Source organism: Pimephales promelas, chromosome 9, assembly GCF_988280905.1.
Source record: "Pimephales promelas chromosome 9, fPimPro1.hap1.1, whole genome shotgun sequence".
NCBI lineage: Eukaryota > Metazoa > Chordata > Actinopteri > Cypriniformes > Leuciscidae > Pimephales > Pimephales promelas.
The window spans coordinates 36,291,411-36,314,503 of NC_142777.1; the positions used below are offsets into that span (position 1 = coordinate 36,291,411).

The following is a 23,093-nucleotide window of genomic DNA, read 5'->3' on the forward strand; positions in this document are numbered from 1 at the left end:
TCGTTACTGGTTGTGCACCTTTTGATAATATTGTCTCTCCCATTCATTCCAGACACTACACCTCTCTCTTTTTCAATCCACTTACTAGCCATTTCCCAATGGAAGTTTAATTTAAATTCATTTTGTTAACAGGATTCAGTTGATTCTCTCTCTCCATGCAGCTGAGGCCTCTCAGCCGGGCGTGAGCCATGTGGATCATTTCTGCAGCCTGTAATTTGGAGAAGGGCGGTCTTATATCCCTATATTGTTCTGTGTCATTCATAAATTAAACGTATTTTATTTCTTACATGGTTTGATAGCGTAAATGTCTCTTTCTTCAGTCTATGCATTTAAGTCGATCTGATTGTGTTTGCCTCTGCTTTAGTCTTTAGTGGATTGCATGAGCTTGCATCGTAAAAATGAAAGCCACATATTTATTTTTCTACTTAAAAATATAACAGTAAGAGTATTTAAGGGAGGGTGTGTGTGTGTGTGTGTGGGTGGGTATAATACCTAATACCTGAATATTAGAATTTCTTAGTATTTGACTGCAGCATTTAAGCTGACAAGGTCAAAAAAACAAAACAAAATGTATGACCCATAAGAATGATTTGAGAATGTTCCAAATGACATATTATTGTGTGCTTGAGTTATATGCACATTTGATTAATGTTCTGTGCACAGCAACTTCTTTTTTATCGTTTTGGTGTGCTTTAATCTGTGAGGATTTATCCGTCCTGGCTTTATCTTTTTTTTTTTTTTTTACAGTTGTACAGTAGACCTGCAGGTTTATTCTTTTGCTGTATTTGCTTTGTTGTGTTGAGCAGAACCACACAAAGCAGAATTCAGCTTTGTTATTGTCTCTGTGCCGGCTGAGATTTTCCTTCCGAGCTGATGCATGTTGCCTGTGTGGGAGAACGAGAGGGGGATGGGAGAGAGAAAAAAAAAGGAGGAGAGTGGGGGTGTTGAGAAAGGAGAGATGGGATAAAAGGTAGAGTGAGAAATACGCAGAGAGGCAGAGAGAGAGAGAGAGAGGGGTAAATGGAGTGGGGGAAGGGACGGTAATTTTCCGTTCTGCGCCGCAGGAGCCCTTGGTTTGCAGGCTGATCTCATAGCTGTGACATCATCACTGTCAATCACACCAAAACCCCACCCTGTGCTCCAGATCTGCTGAGGACAGAGTCACTCTAACAGCAACTGCAAACATAGTTGTTTATAGAGTGAGTGTGTGTGTGTGTTTATGATAGTTTGCTAATATGAGAAGAGGTTGCACAATTGATGTTTGTTAATAAGTGTGTCAGCAGCAGAGGTTTCATTACAGTCCAGTGATGACTTGGTTGGTCCAGAGCATTAAATCGATTTCATGAGCACATTACTTTCATTTGTACATAGAAAGAAGAAGAATTCAGCTTCAGTAATTTCACTTAGTGAACTGATAGAAACTGGGTTTAACATCAGTTACATGACTTGCAAGAATGAGAGTGTTAAGGCAAAAATGTGTTTATTTTAGTGCATCTTAGTTGTACGATGTTATGTTTTAACTCTTTTCTCCTTAATCAGTTCAACCTGTCCATACAAATCAGTCAATTTGAAACCTGATTTGTGGCATGATTGTTTTAACAATTTTTACTCTATTTAGCCTTAACACATTGTGAATATAATTGACACTATGTTTGGCTAAAATTGTGGTCCCTTTGACCCATTTAGAGCTAAACATTTAAATATTGGATGTTGTGATTTCTTTGCTCTATTACCCAGCCCTAGTTTTTCTCCCTACAGTTACGGTTTTTCCCTACTAGACCACATGACCCACAGTTCAGTGGCACACTAATCAACCAGCAGGTCAGTGACATATGCTTCTTTTGTTCTCTATACTCTTCTGTCTCCTTCACATTCTATCTCACACACGCGTGACATTGCGATCTTAGCAATTAGTGTCTTTCCCTATCCCTCCATCTTCAGGTTGTCATGGCGACCGGGCTCTGTGTCTTTATAACTAGCCAATGCTGCATTTTGCCACACCCACAGAGAGAGAGAGAGGGAGAGAGAGTGCATGCAGAGTCTGTGTGAGCAGAAAGGGTGTGGTGAACTGGTAAATGAATGGAAAAGAGAGACAGAGTCAAAGGATGTTTATGAAAAACAGGGAATAAATGGGTGAGCAGGTGGTATCGGGCAAACAAACGATGGTGTCAGGGAGACAATAAAACACGAATCCACAGAATTAATTCACTCTTGGGAGGGCGAGTGGAGAAACAGCTTCCGCTGGGCGTTTAGCCACTGATTAGACCTGACACAATTTGTTATTGAGAGAGAGAGAGAGAGAGAGAGAGAGAGAGAGACAGAGTGATAAGGAGTACGGGAAGATGATGAAACATGGGTGGTTTCAGTCGTGATTTTTTTGAGGAAAAGCCCAGAATGATGATGTTTTTATTGGATTATTTTTAATTCATCCTATATTTCCCACAAAGTTGGTACATTTTGTTACTAATGAAATCCTTAAGTGGTGCAGTTTTCTAATTTGAGAAGTGAGGCTTTTGTCTATTGACATAAAATCTGCCGCCTATATTCGCTTTAAATTATAGTGATGCGTTCTTCAGACGACAATATTTGTTTTGTGCTTAGAACTTCCCTATGTGAAGATGTATTCAATACTAACAAAGCTGAGTGTACAGCTGTGCAAGCAATATAAGAACCAAATTTAGGACACACAAATCTGGACATTAGTCTTTGTAGAAACTAAACAGCTATTTATTTCCCCGATGCACTAATTAATCTGCCTGTTCACTTCTAAATAAAGCGTTAAAGAAAGAAACGTATAGCAAGCCAACTGTAATGTGTATTACAGTATAATGTACAAAACTATTATGAACAATTCTGACCATGGAAAGCTGAAAATTACATAATTATTATTTTCTACTGCATGCATTGTACGGTTACACTTTACTTTAAGGTATCATTGATAGTGTAATAATATCATGAAGTCAAATGCGTCTCTCTAGCACGCATTGTGTTTTATCGTGCAATTTATACGCAAAAGTGAGTTTTTACTTGCCTATGATACACAGTTTTTGCGTGCATTTGATACACATGTAATACACACGCACCCAACACCACTAATTCTACCCAAACGTATAATACACACGCACCCCAAACCACTATTAAAACTACCTTAACCAACCCATACGTATCAAATACATTTAAAAACTCATTTTCGCTTATAAATTGCATGATAAACAACACACTGCGTGCTATAGAGACACATTTAGTGTGATCGGCTTGCATTAATATTAAGCTGTTAGTAACATATAGGACACTGTAATATAAAGTGTTACCCATTGTACAATAAATTTACTTTAGTACTGAGTTTAATAGAGCTCTTAAATGCTTTTGTACATACATTTCTGTACAAATTGGTAGCACTTTATTTTACAGTCCTGTTCCCCATGTACTCTATATACTTACAGTAATTGCAACAAGGTACTAACCCTAAACCTACCCATAACATAACCCATATAGTACCTTATAGTACTTTCTCAGGTGAGTGCACTGTAAGTACACGCACTGTAAAATAAAGTGCAATCCAACCCTTAAAGTGCAAAACGATGATTTTATGCTAATATAATATTTCACTATTCATTCTGAAATATACTAAATATGAATGATATGATATGCATTCATTCACAGATTTCTGGTCTCTACAACCAAGCAGCAAAAATAAAGAAAAAAGGAGAGAAATGGAAACTTTGCTGCTTGATATTCTGTTGTTCACACACATTCCCAGCATGCACGGCGTCCTCAGTCGAGGCTTTGTGGCTCTGTGTGCAGAGGTCTACTGAGGCTTGTCTGCATTGCCTGATAGCTTTGTTTCACCTCCGCAGGCGTCTGGTGTAGAATTGGGCTTCTGAAGGGCAGCCGGTGCTGAGGCAGCAGGGTTTATATCCCCGGAGGTTGAATTGTTTTGCGTTCTGTAAAACCATGGCCTGTTCTCTGACGCAGAAATGTAATGGAGGAGATATTACACACGCTTTGGGATCGCAGATCCTGGAATCATGTTGGCTCGCAGATAAATGAAGAGAGTTCTGGGTGCGTTTAGCTGTGCCTGCCGAGAATAGAACAGAGAAGTCTGAATGTTTTATTTATTCTGCGGCTCCTAAACGGTTCGTGTGAATGCTTGCCTAAAAATCTTGGCTATGATCTTGTGTGTTTTGCTTAATTATTAGAGAAATCTATAACTATTTGTTGTGATGATGTTTCAGTTTGATTACAGATCAAATATATAGGCCTAATTTCACAGACAGGGATTAGATTAAGCAGGATTAGGCCTTAGTTTAATTAGGACATTTAAGTAGCTTTTATAAATGAGCCTTAAAAACACATCATGGTGTGCATCTTGAGACGAAACCATGGCACTGATGTGTTTTAAGAATTGTCAGTGCAAGTTTCTTTAAGTTAAAACAGCTCAAACATGCATTTTAGTCTGGGACTAAGCCTTGTATGTGAAACCGATGCATCATGAAATTTAAAAGTTAATCCTTGCCACTAGAAAAAAATGGGGATCCAGAAATTTCTATTTGTGCAACTGAATTACATTTTTTTCTTTTTTGCATGCTATACATAATGATGGATATTGATGTAGAGAGATGCAAAGACAATATATTGCCTTATATACTGTACACTCTTCCCTTCCCTTCTCACTTTATTAAATTTTCATACTTTGATGATTGGTCAGGACGTGACAGTCTGTTTTACAATAATTCAGTCATTTAAGGGTGACAGAGAAGGAAAAAAAAATATAGGAAGAATGTTTTTTCTTAGTTTCAATGGTTTGTCCGTAGTAGTTTCTTTCATTTTTGATATTTTTAGATCAAACCGTTCTTGTCTGTCATATAATGGAGGTCTATGGTCACCACCTCAAAGAGCATGCACAGAGAAGTCCAAATTAAACATGATTTAATGACTATATAAATAGAATCATGACTATATTAATCAGTCATTAAATCATGTTTAATTTGGACTTCTCTGTGCATGCTCTTTGAGGTGGTGACCATAGACCTCCATTATATGACTGATAGACACGAACGGTTTGACCTAAAAATATCAAAATTGAAACTACTGCGGAAACAAAGACACCTACATCTTGGATGCCCTTGAGGTAAGATAAAACAAACCAAAAATTAATTTCAAAGTGAACTATCCCTTTAAAAATAGATTATAATGCAAGAGAAATGGAGATGACTGTCAGAAATAGGCCTATAGGTGTTTATAGATGAGGATTTATTTGTTCTATTCCATTGTTTCTTTGTGTCAGAGAGTCTAATGCATTCTGATATGTGAGATGTAAAGACCTGCAGTTCTTCTTTTGTACCCATAGAGGTCTGACTTTACCCATGCTCTGTTTGACAGCATCCAGTACATGCTGACACACCCAGTCGCTTTCTTTTCTTCTTGGTCTTTCAGGCCATATCTGATTAATATTCAGATCTCCTATATAAGGTGTCATGTGAAAAAAAAGCTGAACTTTATTAAACGTGATAATTATATTTTTTATGTGTAGCTTGTACCATTGCAAAGCTTTAATCAGTATAAATATCAAAGGTTGTGTACATTAAATTGCACAATGCAATTGAATTTGATTTTTTTAAACGTAAATTCTCTATATTTCAAATAAAATGCCATATGTTAAAGAAATATATTTCTAAGACAAACATCTGCAAAATATATACAAGAAATGTTTTTTGAATGGAGAATGGTGGTTTTCTGATGATGTCATCTGTTTTACTATGAATGAGAGATGCATGAGGTCATCACTTGTGGCCCTGAGCAGTGTGACAATGAAGAGGGAAGCCCCAAAACTCACAAAACTGACTCACACACATTTTGTAGACGGACAACACTGACTCACACACTCTCATAAAGAACTTCATTTCATAACGACATGTGGGGACAATTTAACACATTAATTATAGAGAAGACACTTAGTGTCTTAGACTCACCTCTAACAACTGTGCAGAAGTCTCCAAGCTGGTCCTGCCAAGCCCTGTGCTGCACAATAGCCATTATTGCAGTCTAATGAATGTCTTTTTAAAGGGGCAATAACTGCACTGTAATGATCCAGCGTTAATATTTTAGAGTCATTTATAGTGAGCGAGAGCTGGAAATTAATATCTAACAGAAGCATGATGAGCTGACTCTGATACAGAGAAGAGAAGAGATGAGATTTTTCTTACCACTTTTCTGTCATGTTCTGTACTATGCTGTCATATCTATCTATCTATCTATCTATCTATCTATCTATCTATCTATCTATCTATCTATCTATCTATCTATCTATCTATCTATCTATCTATCTATCTATCTATCTATCTATCTATCTATCTATCTGGCATTCCATCCATCCATCCGGCATTCTGGCATTCCATCCATCCATCCATCTGGCATTTTATCCATCCATCCAATGTTCTGGCATTCTATCCATCCACCCATCCATCCATCTGTCCATCCACCATCCATCCATCCAGCATTCTGGCACTCTATCCATCCATCCATCCATCCATCCGGCATTCTATCCATCCAACTGTCCGTCCATCCATCCATCCATCCATCCATCCATCCATCCATCCGGCATTCTAGCATTCTATCCATCCACCCATCATTCTATCCATCCATCCATCCATCCATCCATCCATCCATCCATCCATCTGGCATTCCACCCAACGTTCTGACATTCTATCCATCCATCCGTCCATCCGTCTATCCACCATCCGTCCATCCATCCAGCATTCTGGCATCCATCCATCCATCCGGCATTCTATCCATCCAACTCTCTGTCCGTCGTCCATCCATCCATCCACCGATCCATCCATCCGGCATTCTATCCATCCACCCGTCTGTCCATCCATCCATCCATCCATCCGGCATTCTAGCATTCTATCCACCATCATTCTATCCATCCATCCATCCATCCATCCATCATTCTATCCATCCATCCATCCATCCATCCATCCATCCATCTGGCATTTTATCCATCCAACCAACGTTCTGGCATTCTATCCATCCATCCGTCCATCCACCATCCATCCTTCCATCCATCCATCCAGCATTCTGGCATCCATCCATCCATCCGGCATTCTATCCATCCAACTATCTGTCCGTCGTCCATCCATCCATCTACCGATCCATCCATCCGGCATTCTATCCATCCACCCATCTGTCCATCCATCCATCCACCCATCTGTCCATCCATCCATCTACCGATCCATCCATCCGGCATTCTATCCATCCACCCATCTGTCCATCCATCCATCCACCCATCCACCCATCCGGCATTCTAGCATTCTATCCATCCACCCATCATTCTATCCATCCATCCATCCATCATTCTATCCATCCATCCATCCATCCATCCATCCATCCATCTGGCATTTTATCCATCCAACCAACGTTCTGGCATTCTATCCATCCATCCATCCATCCGTCCATCCACCATCCATCCATCCATCCATCCATCCAGCATTCTGGCATCCATCCATCCATCCGGCATTCTATCCATCCAACTATCTGTCCGTCGTCCATCCATCCATCCACCGATCCATCCATCCGGCATTCTATCCATCCACCCGTCTGTCCATCCATCCATCCACCCATCCACCCATCTATCCGGCATTCTGGCATTCCATCCATCCATCTTATTTTCTTTTGTATCATCTTGGTTTCAGACATTTAGATCCCAGGATAATGTGTGTACTGTATGTACTGGGGCTACATTTAAATCTGATAGTTGAAGTTGAGGTGCCTCAAAGAGTCTTTCATTTGAATAATGTACAGGCATTTCAGGGGACGCCAATTGCTGATCGATAAGAATTGTAGAGAAGAGTTTAGTTTTTTTATCACAGTGTTTTTTTATTCGCTTTGGTTTTTCTTTCAAAGCCTGATCCCATGCTTTCATTATAATACACATTTTTAGTTTCAAATAACCCAGCATTTTTTTAGAGTGTTTTTTTCTATAGAAACTTGTACTATTTACCAAATCCAAAAGATTCATTGATTAACCATTAAGATCAGTTGGATTAAATAGTAGAGACATTAAACTGAACGAAAATAGATGCAAATGAAAAGTTTGATAGTAATAGCATTATGAAAGGCATCTGAAATGAAACGTCTATTTAGATGAAACGCTTATTTTGTGTTGTGAAAATAATACTTTGTGATTCTGTGTATTGTACTAACAAAGGCTCCCATGTTAGACATATTCAGTCGTTGCATAACATAGATGCTACTTGTTTGAGTGAGTTTCCACTTCAGAAGGAGCAAAGCAGCGTCTTTTAGTTTATTCTGACAGATGTCCGTTTGAGCGGAGAGTAGGAGAGATAACTTGATCTAAAACCCTGAGGGGGAAAACAATTAGCAGCAGACAACAGATGGATGCGATTCTAACAGGTAAAGCATGGAGATGTCAGTGTTGTACAAATGCATCACAGCACAATGAGACATAGCGAGAGAATGTGTGTGTGTGTACGTGCTAGACAGACCTCGAAGGAAAAGGCCAGGTGTTTGAATCCGCTTGCGTGCATAATTGGCGAGATTACGGCTGATGTTTTCCGTCCCCCCTCTTTGAAATGGGCGTAAACAGCCGTGCGTGTCCCGCGGGGAGCGTCTGTGAAATGTCAGGACAGCGCAGTCAGAGCTCACCTTTGCCCAGTAAAAGAGGAAAGAATAGATTTGAAAAATGTGTTTTGAAAAATACATGTTTTTACATTGCACTTACATTTTAAAAGTATCTGCAAGTAATTGAAATTACACTAAATAGAAATACACTGTTGAACCTTTCCTTAACCATCCCAACATGATCTCATGGAAGTGTGTATAAATATACCACAAATGTAATTTCAAAAGAGCGGGATGAGTGAGGGCCGCGGGAGAACGCACGAGGTCTCGTATCTCTAACGAAGGAGTGGGGATTTTCTTAGTAATGTTAAAACGCACATCAACCGATCACTTGTTTAGCGTTCATGTAAATGTAACCCCTACATCCGGGTCTCCGGTATGAGAGTCAGGCGCGCTAACAAGGAGGCTAAAGACTGCAGCCCCTAGCGTCTGTCGCTAGAGCACCTATTGAGATCAGGGGAGTGAGGTTTACTCGCACAGCAACTACTAGCTGGCCTCCGTTACATAAACACGACATTCAGATTCACCAATCGGAATGAATTCAGTTAGATTGAAACAAAAGCTGTGCATGTAAACAATGAATGGCGACTACAGAAAGCAAAATCTGAATCCGGGACATCAACGGCCGGACATGTCCGGGAAAAAGAGGATGGTAACCCCGATTACTCAGCTTTCTCCACAGAACAAGAACCTGCTAGCTTAGCTTACAAAAAAAAAAAAAAAAAAAAAAAAAAGATGGCTGACACTGTGTTCATTCTGTGAGTGAGATCGCCCTCAATGGGCGGGTTGAAGACATGCGGGACAGACCTTTAGCCTCCGGACAAAACATCCTCCGATGACGCAAAATGACTATTTTTGTGTCATCTGAGGATTTTTTCCAGACAAAAAATACATAAATTTCTCATCTCAGGGGGATTTGAGGGTGGAAAGCACGGTAATTCGAAAATACTACAGGTTTCCTGCTAATAGAAAGCTTAAGGCTAAATCCTGAGGTATCCCTTTGTTTGTGTTTTTTAGTGTTTCGAAAAAATGTGGCAAAACGATTGAGAAAAACAGCAAAACCTAGTTCCTCCTTTTCTTATTTCCTCCTCCCTCACAGCGGTTTCTCTCTCTCTCTCTCTTCAATAGGAGTGCTGTTCAGAGCTAATCGCTGTACTCTCTTTTCTTGGGTGGGAGGCGGGGGAGTGTTTACTGGCCCTGTGGCCTCTGATGATTCAAAGCACCGGGTTGTTCGAGGTCATTCTGTCTACACATCAGCCTAAACAGCATTACTATTTGTACAACAAAGCCTGCCAGTCATCACAATCTCTTTTGTTGTCAAATAACACCCGTTGTTGTCACACATTTTATTACAGTAAATATTCGTCAGGGTTGGTTTATTTCTGTATACTCACACACCTTAAAGTCTTGGTGCAGGTGTTAAGGACGACTACACATCCTAAATGGATTGACATGGTCATCTTCGTTGCAAGTCATCATGCAATGTCGATCATACACTGCAAAACACGGTGGAAATCCATAGTCTGTTGTCTTCTGCCCAGAGACAGCGTGAGCTGGAGGCTCTGATGTGTGAGATGTGTGCTAATGTCTTGACTGGAGAGAAAGCCAGATACACAGCCCAGAGTTTATGGATATCTATAGCCCCAGTGGACATTAATAGATATAGTGTCAGGACTGTTGGCAGTCTGATGTGATCTCCCGCCCTGGCCTTGATTAATTAAACAGTTGGATTGGTTCCTGTGAGGTGCTGTTATTAAGCTTGAAGCTCAGCATTAGACAGCCTGCAACAAGTGGACCCACAAGCCGAGGGATGTGCTGTATTTCAGTTTTTGGGTCTTTGTATGTCTTGCATAATTTCTTGCATGTAGAACTGCACACACTAAAACTCAACAGGTGTCCTAACTAACAATTTTTAGTTCACTTCACTTAACAATTTTGAGCTTATTTGTCAAAATCTATACTATTCACATATATGGCAAGCCGTTTTAGCTTAAATTGAATCCAGCCTTATTCGTCACAATTGCATTTTTACTAGTAACAATTACATTTGGAGAGCTCTGCAAATGAATTCTTACTAGTCATATGTCTCCATTGACTTCCATTCATTTTTAATTACTTAGCTCTCTAACTGAATTGTTAGGCCTACTTGTAAGAATTACTATTAGAAAGCTCTCTAATTCAATACTTACTATATTGTAAGAATTGAATTAGACAGCTTTCTAATAGTAATTCTTACTAGTAACAATTCAATTAGAGAGCTCTCTAATCCAATCATGACAATTACAATTAGAGAGCTCTCTAATCCAATTATGACTAACAATTACAATTGGACAGCTCTCTAATTCAATTATGACTAGTAACAATTACAATTGGAGAGCTCTCTAATTGAATTTTTACTATTAAAAACAGTAATTCAAGACATGTATAATTGCAGAGCTCTATAATTGTAATTGCTACTACGAAATTGAATTGTAAGCTCTTTAATTGAATTCTTACCAGTAAAATGAAAGTACGATGAGCAAGGCTGGGTACAATATATATATATATATATATATATATATATATATATATATATATATGAAGAGTGCCATTTGAAATTGCCATTTCTTCTAAAAATGATAATTTTTATCCAGCTTGTATATTTAAGTTCAGTATAATTTCATATAAATGGCAAGGAAGATTACCTATTATTAATTGTAATTTAAGTGAAATTACCAAACTTAAATACAAGCATGATAAAAATGATCATTTTAGAAGAAAATTTCAAAAGGCACTTGTAGACTTTTGCATCTGAAATCTTTATATATATATATATATATATATATAGGCTATATATATATATATATATTTTTTTTTATTATTATTTTATTAATTTATTTTTTTTACGGACAGATATAAGAGTCATTGTGGTGGACTGGCTTGGATCAGAACGTTTGTCCATGCACCTGTTTTGTGCATAAAAGAGAAAAAAGTGGATGAGCATGATTCATGCAAAAAGAAGGGCGAGAGATTAGAAGGAAGTGTGTGGGAGAGACACAGCAGTCCGAGATGCTTCATTTGTAATCGGTGACAATTTAATCTCCCAGATTTGGGGACAGTAAAGAGCGAGTGAGTGGTCGGCCAGTGAGTGCTGACGGCTATAACTATAAGAGCTGTCAGCAGTGCCGAATGCATAGACGGAGAGTAGTGAGAGGGCTTTCTGGGATAAAAAGAGAAGGAAAAAAAACGAGTCAGTATGCTTACATTCATTAAAAGTCAAACATGTCGTTGTGATAATATAAAATCATTTGCTCGTATTATGGTGAAATGTAATGTAACGAGAAAAAAAAAATATTCTGTATAGAATTCAATTTTGTCACCTCAGTTGGCCGCTGAGAAGAGGAGACAATGAAAAAAAGGGCGGTGGCACATGTCTCTGTGATTGAATGCAGCCGTGTTTTCAATCGATATTAATGAGAACGTTTTGAAAACAAGACGAATGTTGTAAAGTCTAAAGAAAGCGATCATATCCTTTATAAACTTCCAATTTTAAATTCTTCGTGGTGCATCTGGTTGTTAATAGGCTTGTCGGTGTTTTTGTTCGGAGGTGCTGAAATGCAGTGAGCTGCGCTGGTTAGAGCGCGTTTCACCCATCCCCCGCCTGTACAGCACTGGGTGAGGGAGGGGGACAGGAGAGAGAGAGAGAGAGGAAAAGAGAGAGAAATAGGCAGCACCCTTGTGAGGGGAAACAAGAGTCGGCTTCGTGGAGAGGAGAGAAGAAAAAAGAGCTGGGGCGCAAACAAAAGAGAGAATATGGATGGAGCAGAAAAATGTCTGTTTGAAAAGGCAAGCGCTGCGGAGACTTTGGTCACCCTGCACATAGTCTACGCGCTTTTTGGATGCCGTGCTTTGGAGCTGTTGCGCGGCGAGCTCTAAAGTGGTTTTTAATCCGTCTGTGGATGTTGCCAGCTTGCGATGGCTGTTGCAGGGCGATGTAGCTGCATACACGAGAACGTGCCTCTTTGTTTATGTTTGTTCATTGTTCTATTAAGTGTCCTTGCAAATGCACAAATCCGCTACAGCATTCAGGAGGAGTTGGAGAGCGGAACTGTCGTTGGGGATCTTGTTCGGGACCTCGGGCTGGAGCTCCGAAAGCTTTCCGCGCGTCGGATTAGAATCAGCTCCGACAGCGCGAGGCGATACTTCAGCATCAACCACAAAACTGGTAAGCTTGTTATAAGCGACCGGATTGACCGCGAAACGCTCTGTGAATTCAGCGGGACCTGCACGCTTAGTCTCGACGTGGTTTTGGAAAGCCCATTTGAACAGCACAGCGTGGATGTTGATATTCTGGACGCAAATGACAATTCGCCGCTTTTCCCCCGAGACGAGTACCAGTTGGAGATCTCCGAGGGCTCGCAGCCAGGCGCGCGGTTTTCCATTGAGGGCGCGCAGGATTCTGACGACGCCTCAAATTCCGTGCGCCATTATCGCCTCACCTCAAACGAACACCTGGCGCTCGACTCAACCAAACCACCTGCAGACGGAAAACACATAGAGCTCGTGCTGAAAAAACCTTTCGACCGCGAGCTTGTGCAGTCGCACCAGTTTCTAATCACCGCCACTGACGGCGGATCGCCTCCGCGCTCGGGCTCAGCCAAAATCAACGTGCGCGTCTTGGATGCCAATGACAACGTGCCAGTCTTCGACAGCTCCGTATATAAAGTGAAACTGCGGGAAAACTCTCCCATTGGCGCGCTGGTGATTAAATTAAACGCCACGGATAGAGATGAAAGCTCCAACGGGGAGGTGTACTACTCTTTTAGCTCGTACACGCCAGATAAAGTGAGGCAGATGTTTTCTGTAGACACAGACAGTGGGGAGATTCGAGTAATGAGCAATGTGGACTATGAAGAAACCAAAACCTATGAGATGTACATCCAGGCAGCAGATCGAGGCCAAGGGGCCGTAGCAGTGCACTGTAAAGTGGTGGTGGAGGTGTTGGACGTGAATGATAACCCTCCTGAGATTGTGCTCTCCTCTCTCTCCAGCCCGGTCCGAGAGGACGCTCGGGCAGACACTGTGGTGGGTTTGATAAGCATAAATGACAAAGACTCTGGACAAAACAAACAGGTCAGCTTGGATATCATCCCGCCTGATTTGCCCTTTAAAATCAAATCATTCCGAAATCATTACACCATTGTTACCTCAGCCTTCCTGGACCGTGAGACTATATCATCATATAACGTCACAGTTACAGCCATTGATGGTGGAACGCCACCGCTTTCATCCTCAATGACCATACGAGTAGAAGTGGCAGATGTCAACGACAATCCGCCGCGCTTTAAACAGACTTCATACACCGTTTACGTCTCCGAAAACAATGCGGTCAGTGCACCTCTGTGCGTCATCAAGGCGACGGACCCTGACGCCGGAGAGAACGCTCGCATCACGTACACCGTCCTCAATGACAACAACCATGGCATTTCCGTGGCATCCTACGTTTCGGTCAAACCTGCCACGGGTGAGGTCTACGCACTCCGATCGTTTGACTTTGAAAAGCTGCGCGAGTTTCATTTCCAGGTTAAAGCTCAAGACAACGGCGTGCCTCCTTTGAGCAGGGTGGCAACTGTCTATATCTACATCATGGACACCAACGACCACAGCCCGAAGTTTGTCCGCCCGGCGGCGAACGGCTCGCACTCCACAGAGACTATTTTGCGTAACTCGGAGGCAGGCGTCCTTGTTTCACGTGTGCTGGCTTGGGACTTAGATGCTGGGGAAAATGCCTGGTTGATATACAGCCTCCATCACCCGCCTGAACTGGACTTGTTTAAGGTGCACGAGCACACAGGTGAGATCCGAACAACACGGAGAGTCTTCGAGGACAATTCCACTGTCTTTACCCTGGCAGTGCATGTACGCGATCATGGTTTGCCTCCTCGCTCCGCATCTACAACAATCACCGTAGGAGTCATGGAGCTCCCGCCCAAAGTGGCCCCAGACCCGAAACGCATAATCAGACCGCATGGCACGATGATGTTCTCCGAAGTGACCCTGTATCTTCTCATTGCCCTCAGTGCCACCACCTTTGTTTTCTTGCTCACTATCTTCGTCCTAGCAATTGTTCGCTGCCATGCCTACTGCAGCCAACCAGACGCTTGCTCATGCTCGCCTTGCTGTGTGTCCAAGAAAAAAAAAAAGTCATCGATGAAGAAAGCGACCAAAGATGGTGGTGGAGGAGGTGGTGGTGGAGCAGGTGGCGCCACAGGTGGAGGTGCGGGCGCTCCTGCTGGGGTCACGTTCCAGCAACAGTCCGCGGTGATGCGGAGAGATCTGAAAGTGGAGCCGCGATACATCGAAGTCCGAGGAAACGGCTCTCTAACTAAAACGTACTGCTATAAGACCTGCCTGACCGCAACATCGGGAAGTGACACTTTTATGTTCTACAACACGGGCCGGCCGATGAGTGGGACTTGGGGTTCAGGGGCAGACCGTTTCTTTACAGGACAGAGCGGGCAGTTTGTGCGCAGACTGAGCATGCCCGACGCTACGGCAATACAGGTGTGTGCACTGCCCACGCTCTTATAGCATCCATCTATGCATGAAGTGAAGAGACAATCTGGTCTTTTGCTAATCTGGTGCCTTTTCACTCTCAGATATGATGATTTAGGAGTATAGCTTTGGAATTTCGAAACTCAGAAATCACAAGTATTTCACAATTAAAGGGATAGTTCACCCAAAAATTTAAATTCTGTCAGTATTTACTCACCCTCATGTTGTTCCAACCCCGTAAGACCTCTTCCGAACACGATTTAAAAGATATTTTTGATGAAATCTGAGAGCTGAATCACTCCTCCATACTAGTCCATAGGCTTCTTCAGGGACTTGCCGGCCTTGAAAAGTTTAAACACATCGTTAAAATAGTCCGAGTGACTACAGTGGCTCAATCTTAACTTTATCAAGCGACGAGAACACTTTTTGTGCGCAAAAACAAACAAAAATAAAACCTTTATTTCAACTATTCATTTCCTTCTCTTTGCATTTCTAGTCAGTTAACGTAGTGTAATTGCGTAAAGCTACGTCACACGTAGGCTCACTATTGGTTCATGTGTGTGATGCGCGTGACGTACAACAACAGAAGCTTATGCTGTTAAACTAGTAACCTGACTCGAGGAAATGAATAATTGAAAAAAAAAATTGAACAAAAAGTCGTCGTTTGATAACGTTACGATTGAGCCACTGTAGTCACTCGGACTATTTTAACAGTGTCTTTAATAACTTTTCGAGGCCGGCAAGTTTCAATCCCTGAAGAAGCCTATGGACTAGTATGGAGGAGTGATCCATCTCTCAGATTTCATCTAAAATATCTTAATTTGTGCTCCGAAGATGAATGAGATGAAAGGGAACAACATGAGGGTGAGTAAATACTGACAGAATTTTCATTTTTGGGTGAACTATCCCTTTAATTACAAAGAGACAGAAAGTAACACATTGAAATGCATGTGAAATGTTAAAGAAATGCTACAAAGATTTTTTTCTTGTAAAACAAACTCCAATAATCTTTGTCTTTTTAACAACTTCGAAAAGTCTTTTTTTTTTTTTTTTTTTTTTTACAGTGTACAGTAGTCTGCTTACTGTTTGCAGTACAGCGACAGGCCTTTTCTCAGCACTGGAAAGCTCTTGCTTAGAATATATATCAGGGCTCAGTAATGGATGCCTGCTGTTGTATTGGAGCAGTTTTACTTTTTTTTCTTTTTGTGCCTCATTAATTCACAGCAGTCTTCAGTGTGCGCTGCAGAATGCATGTGTTTGTGTGTGTGTGTGTGTGTGTGTGTGGTTATGATAATTTATCGTATCAGACTCTCTTTCCAGTGGTTTACATCTGTCATCAAATTGCATTTCATCAGTTAGGAATTTAGAGAGATGCACTTACTGTTTCTCCTCTCCTCTTTCACTCTTCTCTCTCTCTCTCTCTCTCTCTCTCTCTCTCTCTCTCTCTCTCTCTCTCTCTCTCTCTCTCTCTCTCTCTCTCCAGCCTGTTCTGCAGTGCGTTGTTTCAGGACAGCTGGGTGTGTTTATATTTAGAGGTGTGAAGCTCAAACAACACTCCAGTTTCTCTGTACCCACACTTATATCTCTCAAGAGAGTCTCTCCAGCCTAGCTTCAGTTTAGTTAAGCAACTTCATATTGGACTTCATCCACCAAGACCAGTTGATAGGCCTTTAAGCTAAACAAAGTATGATTGGTCGATAGATAGATGGATAGATGGATGGATAGATGGATGCATGGATGGATGGATGGATAGATAGATAGAAGGATGGATAGATAGAAGGATGGATAGATAGAAGGATGGATGGATAAAAGGATGGATAGATAGAATGATGGATGGATAGAATGATGGATGGATAGAATGATGGATGGATAGAATGATGGATGGATAGAAGTTTGGATGGGTAGAAGGATGGATGGATGGATAGATGGATGAATAGGTATATAGATAGATGTATAAATATATAGATATAGAGATGGATAGATATATAGGTTATAAGGTTTGATATATTTTTTTGTTGGATTAGATGTTTTTCTTTAATGATAACTGTATTAAAATATCCTTTAAATGTCACATTGTATGCACATTATTCATTAGTATTTCAAATCAATTGGTAAAAAGGGGCTACCTCAAAATAGCAAGTCCATATCTGATGATAATTATACTCTTAGATGGGGGAATCTCAGGAAACTTGAGTAAATCTATAATGAGAATCAATATCCAGAAAACAATCAAAGGGAAGAATAATGTTATGAAATTTCACAGTGCAAAAACTCTTAATATTTCCCTTTTTTTCTGATTCATTTATTCATTTTTTTATTTATAGATCATGCTGCCATTGAGTTACGTGCCGTTTCTCAACAGATTAGCTAATTTTCTCATCAGCAATTTTTTGTCAGTTTGTCAAGCCTCAAATATGACCAACAATTTATTACAAACAAAGCCGTCATTATCTGCTCTGTTAGTTCACCAGCGATCATCATTACAAACTGAGTCCATTTATGTTATTTTGTTGATCAAGTTGTGAATGTCTCAAGGATTAGTGGATGAGAAAACATGAGTGAGTGCCTCTTATTTGTGAAGTAATTACTGGCTCATTTCAGCCTTTCTCATTAAATGCCAGTCATGTTTATTCCCCCAGTGTGTGATTAAGTAGCAGTGGAGCGGTTTCTGGTGGCTGATTGGGTGGTTTGGTGTCGAAAGGAAAGAAAGGAAGGATTGTGATTGGTTGGTGCAGAGGTGCGAATGCTGTATCCAGGCGAGGTGTGTCCACTCAGAAGGGACCTGAGAGAGAGAGAGAGAGAGAGAATGAGAAGAAGAGAAAAAGAGAGTAAGGAACTGCTGAGACGAGATCAGGCTGAACTCATTATCTGCCTCTCTTCACACCACACACACACACACACACACACACACACAGTGAGTGATAAATCAAAGTGAACCTGTGAGATGAATAAAAAACAGATCCCCAGTATCTTTGCTCAGCAACCAACCCTGTTTTCACATTCACTTGATTTGAGAGTCATTATTTAACTCTTGTATTCTTCATCCAAAATCTTTAAAATTCGTCCTACTGCATATCCTTATTTACTCAAATATAGAACGAGTCATTGTACATTACGCCTGGTTTTGTTTAGGGAACGTTTTAAACACAATTGGTGCATCAGATGCCATACAGTTTCAATCCTTTGAGTTTGTTGTTTTGAGGTTTTTTCTCTTAGTATTAGAGTTTTGGCGATTGAAACGTTTTTTTTTTTTTTTTTTGACCCAACAGATTTATATTGTCTTTATTTGGAAAAGGTTTTATTTGAGAGAAAGGTTCCAGCTTGGTATGATGTTTTTGCATGACCAGTTGCAGGTGTGTATTGTAGTTGTTTTGCAGGCTTCTTTGATGGATGTGTGTGTTTGCGTGTGGAGAACAGGCCCAGCTGATTGCACTGCGAATTGGATTTCACATTGACGAATGTCCAGCAGCAGATGTGTGCGAGAGAGAAAATTAGTAATGCATTCACTTTGCAGATGCCTGTATCAAACCCGACTACCAGGACAGGTTTGAGAAGCACCGGTCTATAGGACCATTATAGGTTTTTGCATTGGGACCACTCCATATTCTCTTCACCACAAGCAGAATTACCATTTTCCTAGTAGTAAGCCGTTTAATAAAAAAATGATCCTCTCACCTTGTGCATTTGCCTGCAGATAAGCCTCAGTTTCTCTCCCTGAGGAGACTCGTTCAGATCGATCTCACCCTTCTGCTTCTCCTCGTCCGGGGCTTTATGCCCTTGATTTGTCCCTGTGTCTCTTTGTTTGACTGGTTGGTCCAGCTGGTTCAGATCTTTTGGGTGATGAGCACCTCAATTTATCAGTGATGTTTGTGTGTCTGTGTATGTGTGTGTGTGTTAAGACCTAACTCTAAGCCTTTTCTCCAAAGCCCCAGTTCTGCAGCCAGAGCGACTACACTCCAGCATGATTAATTAATGAGATAGTGTTGTTTTTTTTTGATCCGTCCCAGTGCTTAACGCAACGTATCTCTTTTTCTGTTTTTCTTAGCCTAAAGTTCCAGGTGCAGACTGGAGATATTCAGCGTCTCTCAGAGCGGGAATGCAAAGGTAAGACTTGATTGGTCTTGTTGTCCTATTTTTTCCTTTTGGTTGCATCTACTGAATATGCCACAGTACTTTAAAGGGGGCATACATAAATATAATAAATGGAAGGTGGATGGAGGGAGAGACAGACAGATGTACAAGCAGATAGATATATAGATAGATAGATGGATGGATGAATGGATGGATGGATGGATGGATGGATGGATAGATAGATAGATGATAGATGGATGGATGGATGGATGGATAGATCGATAGATAGATAGATAGATGATAGATGATAGATAGATAGATAGATAGATAGATAGATAGATAGATAGATAGATAGATAGATAGATAGATAGATAGATAGATAGATAGATAGATAGATAGATAGATTTATGATAATGACTTTAAATCGCTGAATTTAGTAAAAGGAAGGCAAGAAGAGAATATAATTTAGGCCCTGTTTACATGACTGACCTGAACTGAACTGAACTGGCATGTTCTGGTCGATTGGATTACAAGTGGACGCCGCTAAATACAGCTGTAAACGGGGTCTAAAACGTTTTGAGCTTGTCCACTTTCAACCTCTTCCAGAGGTCATCGAAAACTCATTACACTGGATTGCTTTCGTAGTGTAAACGCTCATGTTGTCGAATGTGTTCGAACTGCCACAAAAGTCACTCTACTCTCCGCCTACTGACCTAATGCTTAAATATTATGAGAAGAGCGTTAGCCAGACGGGATTTACACTTTAAGACGCAAGTTTGATTTAAAGACAAAACACAATGCTGTCTTACCATTCGTGATTTCTAACAAAAACAAAAGCTGCTGCCCTCCGTATGTTTTACCGTCATCTCCGGGTGGATTAATGTGTAAATTGCACAAGATTATTTTATTCATCAAAACAAAATATATGAAAAAAAAACATATACATTTACCCGCCCATAGACCCTCCCCTTGAATAAATCCAGACAGAAGTGGTTGAAAAAAGACACCTGTCTCTCCCTCGTCGTCTTGTGATCTGATCTGCCAAAGTGCATATTATTAGTACCATGTGTAAACAGGGCCTATAAGAACATAACTTTCAGACATTACATATGGAAGTAGTTAGCTATTAAATGGAAAAATAAAAAGGGGGGGGGGGGGGGGGTACCAAGAACCAGTCAGGGTGGGCCAATGGGAAAATATTAAACACGATTAAAAAAATCTTTGCAATGCCCAGTGCCCTAATATAAATGGTAGTACATGTGGCACTAAAACTTAACTCTTTAAACATAAAACAAAAGAAAAGCAGATAAGTGATAAGTCCATGGGAAAACACTGCTCATTCACGTCTGTCGTACCTAACAGATACGGATTTGTTGCGGAACGGCTGCGGCCATGACTGACACCTGAAGTCACGAGGACACACAATATCTCGCAATTTTACCCTTTTGGTGTGATATTTTAAAATATATACTGTAATTGAGTGTGTATGTATCATAAACAGTGACGTTTAGAGGCGTCTCTCTCTCCTTCTGTTTGAAAAACGCGGACCTGTTATTCCGCTTTGCGAATCGCAAATCATCCAATGGCGTTGAGCACTGTCAGGTTGACAGTAAATCTTGCCGGGCACCAGGGTGGGCCAATCATATTCAAGGGGAGGGCCAGTGCCCCCTTTCTAGACACGCCCCTGACTGGCATGGTAAATGGTAAATGGACTGCATTTATATAGCGCTCACCAAAGCGCTTTACATATTGCATTACCCATACATCACCGGACCATGCTGGTTGGTCCAGTGGATGCAGTTATCCACCACTCGTTCTGAATCAAGTCAACCACGAGATACACCACAACAGCCGCTCAATGACCGGTACAGCTGTACTGCGACTCTTTCCGTGGAAGCAGAAGTAGGTCATATGCTGGGATTGAAGTAATGCCTGATGTCATGTCGGCAAAATGATGGCAACGAAGGACATTGCAGACAACAGACTGGACAGCACAGTCAGATATGCCAGAGCTCTGCGTGTGTGTGTGTGTGTGTGACTGAATGACCTCTGATCTCCATTAGTGGTACACTGATTCCCTCCTAATAACTGCAGGGTTTAATGAGAGCTAATGTAGCCACGCAAATCATTCTCATGCTTAAATCAGATTCCCGTCTCACAATTTATGTGCTTGGAGAAGCCACTGCTAAATTAATTTGACTTTAATGATGCTCTTGCTTTCGTTTGCTTGTTGAGTTTAAGGCAGATTTATAAGGGTTTCATTGGTGTAGCTTGTCATTTCATTAATGTTTATAATTGCTCATATTTACACTGTTAAAAAATATTGTTGATATGTTAACTTAAAAAAGTAAGTAACCTAGTTAATACAATGAAGGAGATTAATTTAACCATCAGAAACTCAAAATTGTATGTTGTCTGAACTAAATAAATTATTTAAGTTGATTTGACAAAAGAAAAAAATGTTGTGATTACTACACTGTAAAAAAAATATATTGTTGGTTTAACTTAAAAAAAAATAAGTAACCTGGGTTGCTTTAAATTTTTAAGGTGATTGAACTGGAAAAAGTGAGTTAATACAATGAAGTAGATTAATTTAACCATCAGAAACTCAACATAATAAGTTATCTCAACTAAATAAATTATTATAAAGTTGATTTGACAAAAGAAAATATCCTGTGATAACAAATCTTGAAAATATTTTTTTACAGTGTAGAGTTGGTTTTGAGCCTTAAAACTTAGTATTTTGACATTCAACAGTTTGTGACATGAACAATATATGGTAAGCCAGCGAGAATACCTTAGCAACGGCCTGACAACAGGGCAAACATTACGTTTTCTTCTGAAAGAGATTTTATTCTCTCTGAAAGGCATTACTTTTCACTCCACAGACACAAAGATTTTAGACAAAAATAGCTTTTTGGATGTTAATGCAGAGAAATGATCAGTGGAGGATGCAATGACATTGATATGCAGGCAGAAATGGGCCGAGGGAAGAAAGAGAGGCAGACAGGAAGAAAGAGAGTGGGGGATGTTTGAACATTAGCTGAGGATCATGTATTTGGTCCAGTGTTTCTCATTAATAATGTATTCGCCTTACTGACTGCTGCTTCACAGCTCTTTAAAATGGCTTCCACACACACACACACACACACACACACACACACAGCATGTAATAGCAGCGGTAACCGCCTGACCTTGGACTGCAAACATTCATCAGAGAAGAGAGGGGGGCAAATAAAATGGTGGTTTTCTACCCATCACTCTGTGCTCTGCATGAATCCTGTTTTTGGACATGAAATATTGATTTGAGCTCAAATCATTCTAACAAGTGAGAAAAGGAGTCGGATTTAATAGTTATGAAACTAGCACAGCTATATAGGAAATTGGTTGCTTGGGACAGCAATTACTTATTATAAGTTTAGAACAAAAATGTTTCATGGCAATACGCCATGATTAGCATTTATGTGCAAGAAAAGGTTGTATTGTGGCTGAGGGAAACCATTCATCAAAAGCAACCATTTGAAATGCACTGGTTTCAGCCAGTGAGCAAATCCTTTCTTAACACACTTCCAGCTGTTTACAGATATACAGAGAGAGAGCATGCTAGTGATAACAAGAGCAAAAGAAAGAGCAAAAACCCCTTTTTAAGAGCAAAAGAACTGTGATTGCCACTGGGGATTCAACCCGGTCTCATCCCAAGACGTCATATAACTGACGTTTTGGGACGTCTTTTGACCATACGTCAATATTCGCCTTTTAATGGGCCCCCTTAAACGTCGGTAGATGAGGTTATGGGATCCTAACTCTACCCCATACCTAAACCTAACCCTAAACCTAACCCGTCA

General features: G+C 40.5%; 1 protein-coding gene across 2 annotated transcripts in view; it reads left to right on the forward strand.

The window, feature by feature from the left end:
* The window catches only part of LOC120473282 (protocadherin alpha-C2), a 102,710-nt gene that overhangs the window by 61,516 nt on the left and 18,101 nt on the right, over nt 1–23,093 (forward strand). The window contains exons 1-2 of one of the 2 annotated variants that reach the window (XM_039663029.2): nt 12,223–15,186; nt 19,223–19,281. In XM_039663029.2, the coding sequence (XP_039518963.2) occupies nt 12,598–15,186; nt 19,223–19,281 (2,648 nt within the window). In that variant the 5' untranslated portion in view covers nt 12,223–12,597. Of the gene's footprint in view, nt 1–12,222; nt 15,187–19,222; nt 19,282–23,093 lie in introns of those variants that run through there. The other variant, XM_039663045.2, reaches the window with a different exon arrangement.